This window comes from Molossus molossus, unplaced genomic scaffold (assembly GCF_014108415.1).
Source record: "Molossus molossus isolate mMolMol1 unplaced genomic scaffold, mMolMol1.p scaffold_m16_p_1, whole genome shotgun sequence".
Taxonomy (NCBI): Eukaryota; Metazoa; Chordata; class Mammalia; order Chiroptera; family Molossidae; genus Molossus; species Molossus molossus.
Genome location: NW_023425344.1, coordinates 192,109,012 through 192,122,069, shown reverse-complemented (window position 1 = coordinate 192,122,069; position 13,058 = coordinate 192,109,012). Strand labels below are relative to the sequence as shown.

Here is a 13,058-nt window from a genome sequence, read left to right as displayed (position 1 = left end):
GGATGACAGAAAACACTCTTTTTCAGGCTGACGTACTATTTGTTTTTATAATCTAATACATACCATTATTAGTTCTTTGCATCTCTAGATGTTCCCCAGCATATCTTATCGTAGTAGAGCTTGAGTTATTCAGAGTTATGTTCATAAAAGTTACGACTTGCGAGCCATAGTTTCATCACAGGGGTGGGGAATGTCCAGCCCACGGGCCGTTTAAGGCCCTTTAAATCAATACCAACGCTTCACCAAATTAGCCTGACCACATACAGCAGGCTAATTTTTAAAGTGATAATTTTGCATGACCTGAAAATGATGTTATAACTATCCAAATGGCCCTTGGCAGGAAAAAGGTTCCCCACCCCTGAGTCTGAGACAGTGAAACAGCTTATTAATTTAGCTAGACTGGATCTTAATAGAATAAAAAATGATTAATAGTATATGCTTGCGTTATAAGTTTTAAAGTATACTGAGATAAGGTGAAGAAATTCAAATCAAACCTTAAACTGCAAACTAAACTTGTGGTCATTCATAACACCAAACACACCCAGGCCCAGGTGCAGTGGTTTGCATGGCATGCCACGTGACTTCTTTTTGCTCAATTATAGGGTCATTTTAATTCCATGTACAATTTCAACTAATATCTACAGCTGTCAAAAGGTTAGAGTTATTTTCTCCATCTAATCGATTTTAAAGAAAAAATAAATATAATACTTGCTAGAATCAGCTTCTTATATGTTCTAGTCTATGAAATACTTACAGGCCAGTTATTTAATGAGATGACAACATGCCATCTAACAAAGACAAAGACAACACATGCAATCAAAGGGGATTCAACAGGAGTGACTCACCACATCACGTACGATAGGCAAAGTTTTCTTCCTGCGGAGATCTGGCATACTGTCAATACCATAAAGCCCCTGCCCAGTCCTGAAGGAGGAAGACAGAAAATTATTTCAATGAGTAATTGACTTCTTAGAAGGAAAAACTCCAGTCTTCATAATAAAAAGGCTGTGAAAAAGATTAAATGGAACCCTGAACAGTGTGGCTGTGTTGGTTGGAATATCGTCCCATATACCTAAAGGTGACAGGTTCGATTCCCAGTCAGGGCATGTGCCCAGGTTGTGGGTTTGATGCCTGTTGCAGTGTGTACCCGAGGTGACCAATTGCTGTTTCTCTTTTACAGTTTCTCTCTATCCCTTCCTCTCTCAAAAATCAGTAAACTAGGACCTAGCCCAGTGAGAAGGAGAGACTCTAGCTATCACACTTTTTGAATAGTACCATATATTGAAACTTTAAAATATGCATGGCCTGGTTTGATACACTGCTTTATTGTATCACAGAGAGGATAATCAAAATTGTTAGGTGTAGTGTATGGATCTCTGTACCAAACCATCTGGTGCAAGTTTGGTCTGTCTGCAATGGTATAAATAAATAAAATATAAAATAAATAATAATACTATTATGTGTGCATTTAATCTTCACAGATTAAACTGCAAAGAGGCACCTGAAGGATATAGATACATCGTAAATATTTGTGATTACCCTAATACAAGAATTTCTACTTATCTGAATTTATCCACAGAGAAATGCATATGATTAAAATAATTTATTGTATAAGAAGAATGTATACTGTACATTTTTTGTAATAGCAACAAAAGCTAGATAACCTAAATATTCAGCAATAATATATTGATTAGATGAGTCATAGTATATTATACAATGGAAAGAACACAATAATTAAAGTGAATGAGGTAAATCTTTGTGCTATTATATGAAAAAATACTCATAGCATATTAAGTGGGGAAAAAAACAAGTTTGTATATTAGTAAGCTTATTATGATCCCATATGTGTGTGTGTTTATATTGGCATAGGAAATATCTAGAAAGATATTCATCATCAAATTGAAAACCACAGTTACCTTTCTGAAGTGAAATTCTGTGAGAGAAAAAGAGAAGACTCTTGCTTGGTGATGTTCAATGTTTTTACAATAAGCATATGCCATTTTTGTAATTTAAAATCATTAAAAATATATTATTTATGCTTATTAAAAATAATTTCTAATGAAGTGCAAGAAACTGCAGAGTGGTGAAGAGGGAAATAGTAATAAACTTTTGTTTTGTCTTCTCAACACCATCTTCAGAAAATGAACCAACCTCTCTGAGTGTAACTTCTCGCTTCCCTCCTAACCTCTTTCCACATTCCTCCCCTCTCCCTGCCAGTTCATGGTTGACCCTCCTACATGCCAAACATTGAGTAAATAGGAAAAGGATTATGTGGGTGAGTTTCTGTTCACAAAAGGAAAGGATTTTTCCAGTGTTATTTGCTCCAATTTAAGGTTCTGATTCCAAATAGTTTTTGCTTTCTCCCCTCTGTGAACAGAAATCATGATGACATAAAGTACGCACTAATGAATGTCTTTCCACCACATTACATAGAAATCATACTGACTGTCCTCGAGTGTTTTTAATCCTAAATAATCTGACTTTAATAACTATGCAAAGTGCCTGGCCGGTGTGGCTCAGTGGTTGAGCATCGACCCATGCACCAAGAGGTCACTGGTTCCATTCCTGGTTGGGGCACATGCCCAGGTTGTGGGCCAAATCCCCAGTGGGGGGCATGCAGGAGGCAGCCAATTGATGTTCTTTCTCATCCATGTTTCTATCTCTCTCTTTCTCTCTCTCCCTTCATCTCTTTCTAAAATCAATAAAATTTTTTAATTAATTAAAAAATAACTATGTAAAGAAACATTGAAGTGTAGTAGTTGCAAAAGTGATTTATAAACTGCAATGAGTTATATGAGTTGTGTGTTTTCTTTCTATCAATAATGATTTATTTTCTTTATGTTTTCCTTCTCATGAAACTTAATTCAAATTCACAAGAACACCTAGACTCTCGAGCAACTCTATAGACTCACAAATTCAGGAATCAATTGAACTTACATTTTATAATTTATAAACCTGCAATGCAGTAAAAACATTCTCTTAACTTTCCAATAACCTCAAAAGTGTTCTCTATCAGGCTGTGTTTTCCTATAATTTTACATTTTCATCATTACTATGCGAAGTTTGTATAAACGTATACTTACACGAGCTTATCCATCAAGTAATAATTAAGCTTTTATTGCAAACCTGAATCTTAAGAATAAAAAGCCTGCTCTTCTCGTGAGAAGAGATTGGTAAATACTGTGAAGCTCTACAAAAATGTAAAAAGTATATAATAGTTATTAAGAGGCTCCCTAACCAGAAAAGATCTGGGCAGATTAAATAACAAACATGGTAAAGACTGAAAACATCAGTAGGTAAATAAATTATTGACCTTCTAGGCAAGACGTCAAGTTCATGAATATCAGTTAAAGTCCAGAAGAAATTAGTTAGGATCAATGGTGAGATCACCCACACAGGCAACAGCAGACAAGTAACTCTGAAGGTAAGATCCAATTCTATGAAAGCTGTTTGATTTTAGCCCTTTTATGTACAGCTCGGATTAAGGTGTCCCCAAATGTAGTTAGCAAACCAGCCAAGCATAGCTAATATTTATGTAATGCTTAGCTGGAGCCACTTATACCATTAGCAATTAGCCAAACTTTTCATGTATTAACTCATTTAATTCTCAAAAAATCCAATGAAATATAAATACAATGATTTCTCTAATGAATAAATGAGGTCATGGAGGGGTAGAATAGTTTAGAATCATCCTCAAGGTCATTATCTAAGTCAGAGATAGCAGTGGCAGGATCCAAACCCACGCTCAATGGTTTACCATACTTACTGTTTACATGATTGGATCATTCCATTTTTACAATAAAATGAGTTTAATGAAACTAAAGTTAAGCAATGTTCCCAGACTTAGAACTATACTTCAGAGTTTAATTTCCATTACAAGGCTGTTTTCCCTCAAAACTCATATACTGAATAACTAAACATTTTTCGTTAGGAGGAAATAAGAGGCCTATCCCAGATCATCTAGCAGCGGTTCTCAACACGTGGGTCGCGACCCCTTTGGGGGTCAAATGACTCTTTCATAGGGGTTGCCTAAGATATAAGAGTAGCAAAATTACAGTTATGAAATAGCAACAAAAATAATTTTATGGTTGGGGGGATCACCACAACATGAGGAGCTGTACTAGAGGGTCACAGCATTAGGAAGGTTGAGAACCACTGATAGAGGCAATTATTTGAAAAATTTCCTGCTTATTTCCAAAATAGTGTTATCAATGTAAAATAGTCCCAGTCCTTCCCAAATAGCTCTTCTCTAACTATTCAGATGGATTTCCTAAGAAAAACGAGTCTTTTATACTACAGGAATTACACGTGGGATAAGAAATACAAGAGAGAGATCTACATATCTGGAAAGTCAATGATCACATAAAACTGACAATATGAATATAATTTTATAGGCTAAATTAAGTGAGATGTATTCTAGTTCAACACTTTTTCTACTACAGAGTCTTAATATTTTTATGGTTTTGTTTCCCAGTTCTTTGCATAATTATATTAAAAGTACCTTAGTAGTTTAATAAAATCTTAGATATAAAAGGACATTGCTATATAGCTTGACTCAGATTCAGCTAATTACCTTGTCATAGAACAAACACAATACAAACGATCTAAGGGACATATATTATGTACTTTAAAAAAATCCTTTTTTTCTTTATTGATTTTTAGAGAGAGAGGGGAAAGGGAGAGAAAGAGAGAGAGATAGAAACATCAATTAGAGAGAACATCCATTGACCGCCTCCTGCACGCCCCCCACTGGGGATTGAGCCCACACCCTGGGCGTGTGTCCTGACCGGGAATAGAAACGGTGACCACTTGGTGCATGGGTTGATGTTCAACCGCTGAACCACACCAGTCGGGCTATATTCTGTACTTTTTAAGGTATTTGATATTTAGGTAGAGGAGGTAAAACCTGATTTTACTACGTATATATTAATTATTATTTTTATCTAAAATTTACCTGATAATATGCTGAATATATATAGTTTGGGGAAAAATTCTCAGAAGGCACCAAGAGAGTATTGCATGAAAACTATCGAACAGATTTTCCAAAGGTAGATCTATCTTTCTGATTATGGGACAATGGTGTGCCATTTCCACAAGTGGTTGATTGATGGTTAATTAGCAATATTCTCAGGCCTGCTAAGTTTCATTCGAAATCAGAATATTGAAAGACTCTGTTTATATCCAAAGCAGTTTTTAAATTAATTGAAGACTATAGGCCTAAAAGCAAACAAATCATAGGACTTCTGTTTATTTCTGTGTCTCCAAGACAATTATTGGGCAGGGCTATGTTACCTTTTTTTTTTTTTTTTTCAGCACTGTGGAATATTAAGGCACAGTAAAAGATAAATAATAAATCATTCTAAATCCCTCTCATATAATCCTTCAGCTTTGTTCTCTTTTAGGCTTTTAAAAATAACCCTTTGTATTTATTTAGTTACTTAATGGTAAACATAGAATATTCCATTTCTATTTTTTTTTTTTTTGGCTTCACATTATATATTTTACCTACATTTTAATACAAATTCCAAGATGATTTTTATATATTTATTTAATTCTTCACGTGCTGCATATTAGGTTATATTATTTAGAATATTTTCTTTTCCTCTTTTTGCACCTTTTTAAAATTTCTATTATTGTCAATAATAAATGAGTATGTGAGTCTGTGTAATGGATGACTCATTGCTCACATACTTAGAGATTTTTGAATTCCATATCTCATCCCGACTAAGACACTGTCTGTTACAGGATACAGCTATACTGTTATGAAAAAAATATCAAATTAATCTCTTGACACCATGCCTTCTTAGCCATTAGAATTTAAATTTTATAATTAAGGGCTATCTGAAACTGACTTCAGACGGCCCTTAACTATAAAAATCTACATGACATAGATTTCTGTTATATATCAATCATACTTTTCTAAACATAAAAAGGAAAATATTAACAAAATAGTTATTTCTTAAACTTCTCATCCAGAGTCTAACTTTTTAGAATTCAGAATTGTCAGTGTTTGAAACTTTTTTCAAAGCGCTGTCCTTGAAGCCACTAAAAGCCTTGGTGACTTAGCCATGTGTAAAATAGTGCTCCTGATGGTCTCTCTTGTTCCAAGAAGCAGATAGCTATGCTGCAGGTTTTGATACTGGTGGGCTGACAAACTTACCAAAGGGAGGAAGAAGGGGGACTCATGGTTCCCACCTCAAAGGTGAGCCTCTGAGCAGCTATGTGGGCTACAAGGTAAGACAGGAGGATGTCCTACTTTTAGGTTGAACGGGGGCAGAAAAGTGAGAACCGTTCTTCTAAGTCTTCTGCCATCACTCCTGTGACACTGCCTTCTGTTCATTTGTTTACATGGTTGTCCCCACCAGAATATGTTTCCTAAAAATGAGGAATAAATCTTACTCATCTCTACTTTCCTAGATCCAACTCTGGCATGGAGCAGCGAAGGATAAAAAGTAGAGGTTTTAGTGTATAGGTGTTGTCACCGAGAGATTAGACATGAAAGAAACCGCGGTAGGACTTCACACTGAAGTGGTTGATAGGCAGAGACTTGGTCACAGGAAGAAGATAAAACCTAGTTACTAGACAAAGTATACATTTTTAACCCTTACGAATCTCAGTTATTGCATATGGAAAATGAAAAATTGCCTTCCTTGCTGTATTGTTGAGGGTACTGCGTGAGATATTATATGTAAGTAGATTATATTATATTTTATTTTATTTTTTTAATCCTCACCCGAGGACATTTTTCGATATTTTGTTCAGATAGAGTGGGAGGGGGAGAGAGAGAGAGAGAGAGAGAAACATCGACATGAAAGGGACACATCGAGTGGTTGCCACCCGCACAACCCAACCAGGGCCGGGGACAAACGGCAACCGAGGTACGTGCCCTTAGCGGGAACCGAACCCGGGTCTCTCCAGACCGCAGGCCAACGCTCTAACCGCTGAGCCAAACCGGCCAGGGCTGTAAGTAGATTATAAACTGTTGATAACAATTATGTTGTTATAAACTTGTTTAGACAGAAACATTCTTTGAAATTTTTGACTCATTGCTGTCTTAGGGTTACTGACATTCCTCCAAACTAAGGAATAGATTAGTAACCAAGTCTCTGGCAGAAGTGGATATGTAGGAAACTATCTACTTAAAGAATTAGAGAGCAGGGCAGAAAGCCAACATTGAGATTGGGTCTAGACTTCTCTCTACTGATCTTGTTTTGGTTAGCACCTCGGCCCTGATAATATATTTTGACTAAGCTTATTATTTCTTGCTTATTTATTTTCTACAGTCCTGGTCCCAGTTATTTAGCTTACTATCCAACAAGGGTCTCACAGTGCCCCAACTAAGTTTATATTTTCTCTTAAACCTAATCTCTGAAAAATAGTTCTTTTATCTTCTCAAATAATTGTCCAACCCCTGTCACAAAACAGTAATAAAATTCAAATCACAAAGCTCCTCCCTGGTACTAGTCATTCCAGACTCTTCCATCTTTCCTTCATTACTGCCTGGATTCTCTTTACTGTGGCCATCAAGTAGTATGCTTGTCTTTATTGGAAATGGCATATAGTCCTCTGAACTATCCTTGAAGACCTCTTTGGAAGGACCTACATCAGAGACCAATGTGCCATCTCATAATAAAACCACTACAGCTTCTTGCCTTGGAGTGATCACTAGTTCCTTCGATGAACACGAGATGATATAATTTACTTGAGATTAGAGTGCATAGTTGTATGAAAAATATATGAAAGTATGTGCAGTGGAACAATACTGTTCATGTCTCAGAGGCAAGAAGAAAATACAATTTAAATAATGTACAGCACAGTCATGTGTTCCATTTTTGCTCCTCCTGGGCATATATGAATAAAATAGTGACCTGGCCCATCGTTTTTATATGGTTTCTTCTCTCTTCCTCGGCCTTGCTTTCAGTCTCTTACTCTTTCTCTAGTTGATATAGTACATTTGTATATGAAATGACTCCCCCAAAGTAGGCGAAGCGTACATTTCATTTGTTCTGCTGAGTGCCTGGAACACAGTGGGTAAAACTATAGCAAGTATAGTTTTTAAATGTTCATGAATATTTCTACAAACCTGTCAGTACTTTTAACCCAAGATATCTGCTTTAAACCCAATATGTAGAATCAAAATTTTCCCTGCAATTTTTTTTGGATGTCTCCTTTTGGTTTATCTGGGGTTTTTTTTGTTGTTTTTTTTTATACTACCATCATTTTCCCAAAGGTTTAAAATCTTAAATAAGAGCTAATCCTAGTTGTAAAACTCAAGCGACCTGAGAAATGATATAGTCCAACATCCATGTATTTTAAGAATGTAGAAACGGAACTGCAAAGAATTTCAGCACTTGTCCAAGATACCTAGATCTTTGGCAGCAAGCTGGAATACTCAGGGTTCCAGCACATCACTGCAGTCATTTCCTTCTTTGCTCTTAATATCCAAGAGGTATCAAGCCTTGCCCATTGTCCTTCTCATCTGTCTATTTCTCTCTTGTTCTCACATCCTTTCTCATTTGCATATTTCTTTATATTTGGATCACTACAGTTTAGTTGGCGATTTCATTGTGATATGCCTGGAATGCTTTTCATTGACTTGTTTTCTTAATCCTCATCCAAGGATATTTTTCTATTTATCTTTAGATAGAATGGGAGGGAGAGAAAGGGAGCAAGAGAGAGAAACATGATGTGAGAGGGACACATGGACTGGTTGCCTCCCGCACGACCCTGACCAGGGCCAGGGACGAACTGCAACCAAGGAACGTGCCCTTGGCCGGAATCAAACCCTCATCTCATTGGTCCACAGGCCAACGCTCTACCACTGAGCCAAACTGGCCAGAGCTCATTGACTTTTTAATTAACAATGTCCCTATCTCTAGTCTATGGCACTCAGTTCATTCTGAACAAAACTGCTGCATCCTTCTCCCTGGAGGTATGTAGCCATGACACTAACATGCAAAAGTCATGTTTTTAGAAGAGCAATCCGGCAGTGCTATTCATGACTCATTGGAGGACAAATAAATGAAAAAGGAAGACGGTCTAAAAATAATGTGTTGAAGTAAGGATTCTATAATGGATTCCTTAATAAGGGTCCTGACTGGGGTGGTTCACCACTTTCTTTTTTGACCCCTTCATTCTACCTGCTGAACTCTGGTAGAATTCCCCATTCAAACTGCCTCAATATTTTCAAGAGTAAATGGTCTCATGTCAAAGAGAGCCTTTGTGGTCTACTAAATTACTTTCTCCTTTCTTAGGCATTTGACCTCTTAACATGCATAATACCCCTGAACACTTAAAGCAGCTTTTTCTTTCAAACACTGGTTCCTTTGAAACATGATTTTAGAAATGCTGACTACCTCATTGTTCATCGTTACATTTTTTTTTTTTAAGATAATGCTATTTTTAAATTTTTAAAGAGGTGAAGGGGACGTGAAAGGTATACTGTCTCGGTGGTAAGTTGTATTTCCAGTGATTAAAAATAATTTTCAGTGAGATTGTGATGTCCTTTTCCTTTATACTCCCCAAGCATCTACCACTGTGTTCTGCATTTATTAGAGATCAAATTATCCTCAGAATTATAGATGTAGAGTTGTAACAACAAAATGACTTAAAGACTAAAAAAATATTTAAAAATATATCTTCATCGGAAAACAACCAGATGGTCCTAGGTGTTATTACAATGAATTGCTCAAGTGAAGACCTAAACTGTAGCTGTTACTCACCTGAAGATTTTCTCAATGTTAGGCTTGAGGGGACGGTGTCAGGTGTCAGAGACAGGCTTCTAACCACTCATTTACAGTATGTACCTTCTAGGGTTCACTTCCTTAACAGATTGTTTATCAAGTAGACAAAATAGCCTTGTCTTGTGCTTGGAATTTTCTGAACCAAAAAGCTTTCTTACCCTTTGCAGAACATTATCTGCACCTAAATGAACCTCAGAAATTATCCCACACTACAGAACAGAAAAATTAAAAATGCAACCCCAAAACGTGCTCATAATTAAGTACCCAATAGTATTTGACAAACAGTGTCCTTTAATTAAAAGTTACGCTACATAGGATCTCAATTTAGAGTGTACTTTGAAACTCCTAAAGTTTCATGCTTCTGCGGCTCAAAGCTATAGTAAATATGAAATCGTGCATATTAATGTTCCTTAGTTGAAAGCTAATTTTCTTAGTAATCCCTCTCTGAAAAATCTCAGCATCTATTTATACATAGTTAATAAAGTACAATTATTCATAAGTCAATGAAAGACCAGCTTCTTAATATGCTTTACTTAAATGCCATTAAATACAATCAAATATTTAATAGCAAAGAAATATTTTTTCTCAAAGCTAATCCTCAGATTTCTCTTAATTATACCATTCTTTAGATGTATGCTGCACATTTAATCCCCTACTATATTTTGACAATTCCTCTCCAACCACTAATGAAAATTACTAGTAACTGAAGGCAAAGGCTAAAGCCATTGGGTGGTTGCCAGACTTTCATGGCCCAAGTACCTCTATTCTTAGACAATGTTTCTTGAATCCTTTTTTATAGTTTGCCTGACCCATGCTAAGAGAAACAGAAAACATGACCCAGACTTCAGCTCAGAGAAGAGGCACATCCAACCCAGTGTTCTAGGGTTGACAGACAGTACCAAGAAGGGCTTTGAGGCCTTGATCATCAGAAAGGAAAAAGGTTGAAGAACAAAGAAAGCTCATGCTACGTGTATCTCAGGAAGCACTTCATTCATAGATAAGGTAACCAAGTCAAACCCAAGGTTGTCTCATTATTTTAAGGGATATTACAGAATTCTTAGAGTAGAATTCAAGTATTATTATTATTTTTTTACTTTTCTTTATTTTATTTTATTTTTTCAAAATTTATTTATTAATTTGTTTTTGTTACAGATGTTTCTTCTTTTTCCCCCCATTGACACCCTCTTCCCCTTCCCCCATCCCCATCCGCAGCTTTGATGTCTATGTTCATTGGTCATGCATACATGCATATAAGTTCTGTGGTTTATCTCTTCCCCCACAACCCCCACCACCACCCCTCCTCTGATGCTTGTCAGTCTGTACCCCACCTCTATGTCTCTAGGTTAATTTTGTTCAGCAGTTTGTTTAGTTCATTATATTCTACAAATAAGTGAGATCATGTGATATTTGTCTTTTTCTGCTTGGCTTGTTTCACTTAGCATAATACTCTCCAAGTTCTTCCATGCCATCTCAAAGGATAAGAGATCTTTTTTTCTTAAAGCTGTATAGTATTCCATTGTGTACATGTACCACAACTTTTGAATTCACTCATCTACTGATGGACATTTGGGCTGTTTCCAGATCTTAGCTATTGTAAATAGTGCTGCTATGAATATAGGGGTACATATATTCTTTCTGATTGGTGTTTCACGTTTCTTAGGGTATATTCCTAGAAGTGGGATCACTGGGTCAAATGGCAGTTCAATTTTTAACTTTTTGAGGTAACACCATAGTGTTTTCCATAGTGGCTGGACCAGTATGCATTCCCACCAGCAGTGTACTAGAGTCCCCTTTTCTCCACACCCTCGCCAACACTTGTTTGATGACTTGTTGATGGCAGCCATTCTGACAGGTGTGAGGTGATACCTTATAGTTGTTTTAATTTGCATCTCTCTGATGATTAGTGATATTGAGCATTTCTTCATATGTCTTTTAGCCATTTGTATGTACTTTTTGGAGAGGACAAGTATTATTTTAGAAAAACAAATAAATATATACCAGGTAATGTTTTAATGAATTGTTTACCAGGGGGGTAGGTGTTAAAAGAATTCCAATTAAACCAAACATAGGGATAGGGTATAATAATATTGTATCATCAATTATATATATTTTAAAATACATTTTATTGACCACTGATTCCCAATCTGTTACTTCTCTGCCTTATGAACTCTGTCTGTGTTCTGAATCCCTGGATGTATGATCTTAAGTCCTGTTGCTAGCAGACCCCTGGCAACATCAAAATAGAGAACATCCTCATGCCTCTGAAAGTTTCAAGCATAACTATCTGTTATGCTTGGCAAGTTAGAAAGTGGCTTCCAGCCTTGGTCGGTTTGGCTCAGGGGTTAGAGTGTTGGCCTGTAGTCCAGAGAGTCCTGGGTTTAGTTCCCACTAAGGGCATGTACCTCGACTGCAGTTTGTCTTTGGCCCTGGTTGGTGTCGTGTGGGTGGCAGCCAGTTGATGTGTTTCTCTCACATTGATGTTTCTCTCTCTCTTCCTTCCTCTCTTCCGCTCACTCTATCTGAAGATAAATGCAAAAAGTGTCCTCAGGTGAGGGTTAAAAAAAAAAAGTGGCTTTCATAAACCTATCCAGCTGCTGCAAAATCACTCCTCTACAACCTATGAATGTACTCAGAGGAGTTACTTCCCAGGGTTGTGCAAGTGATCAAAAGCTTACAAAGTTGTGGTACATTTACACAAGGGAATACTACTCTATTGTACAAAAGAAGGAAATCTTACCCTTGGTGACTGCATGCATGGACTTGGAGAGCATTATCCTAAGTGAAATAAGCCAGTCAGAGAAAGACAAGTACCACATGATTTCACTCTCATGTGGAATCTAATGAACAAAATGGACTAACAAAATAGAAACAGACTCATAGAGAACAGACTGACAGCTGTCAGAGGGGCATGGGGGTTGTGGCTGGGTGGAAAATGTGAAAGGATTAAGGGAAAAAACCCTCATCAACATAGACAACTGTATGGTGATTACCAGAGGGAAAGGAGAGTCAAGGAGGTCGAGGAGGAGATAGGAGGGATACATGGTAATGGAAGGAGACTTGACTTGGGGTGGTGAACAAATAATACAATATATTGATGATGAATTATAGACTTATCCACTTGAAACCTATATAATTTTATTAAGCAATGTCACCTCAATAAAAAAGCTTACAAAGTTGACAAAACTCCAAGTACATGACCTTAATTTAATAGCCAAGACCATCTTGACCATGCTACCATTGCACTCAACTTATTCCTTTTATAATGCACGTTGAGCATTGCACTACAATTATTTACACATCTGACCTTCCCCCAGA

The 13,058-nt window shown here is 36.7% G+C and overlaps 1 protein-coding gene across 2 annotated transcripts in view; it reads right to left on the bottom strand.

Moving 5' to 3' along the window:
• The window catches only part of UNC13C (unc-13 homolog C), a 561,286-nt gene that overhangs the window by 342,033 nt on the left and 206,195 nt on the right, over positions 1-13,058 (bottom strand). For both annotated transcript variants that reach the window (XM_036264009.1, XM_036264019.1), the window contains one exon: positions 846-924. In XM_036264009.1, coding sequence (XP_036119902.1) covers positions 846-924 — 79 coding nt within the window. The remainder of the gene's footprint in view (positions 1-845; positions 925-13,058) is intronic.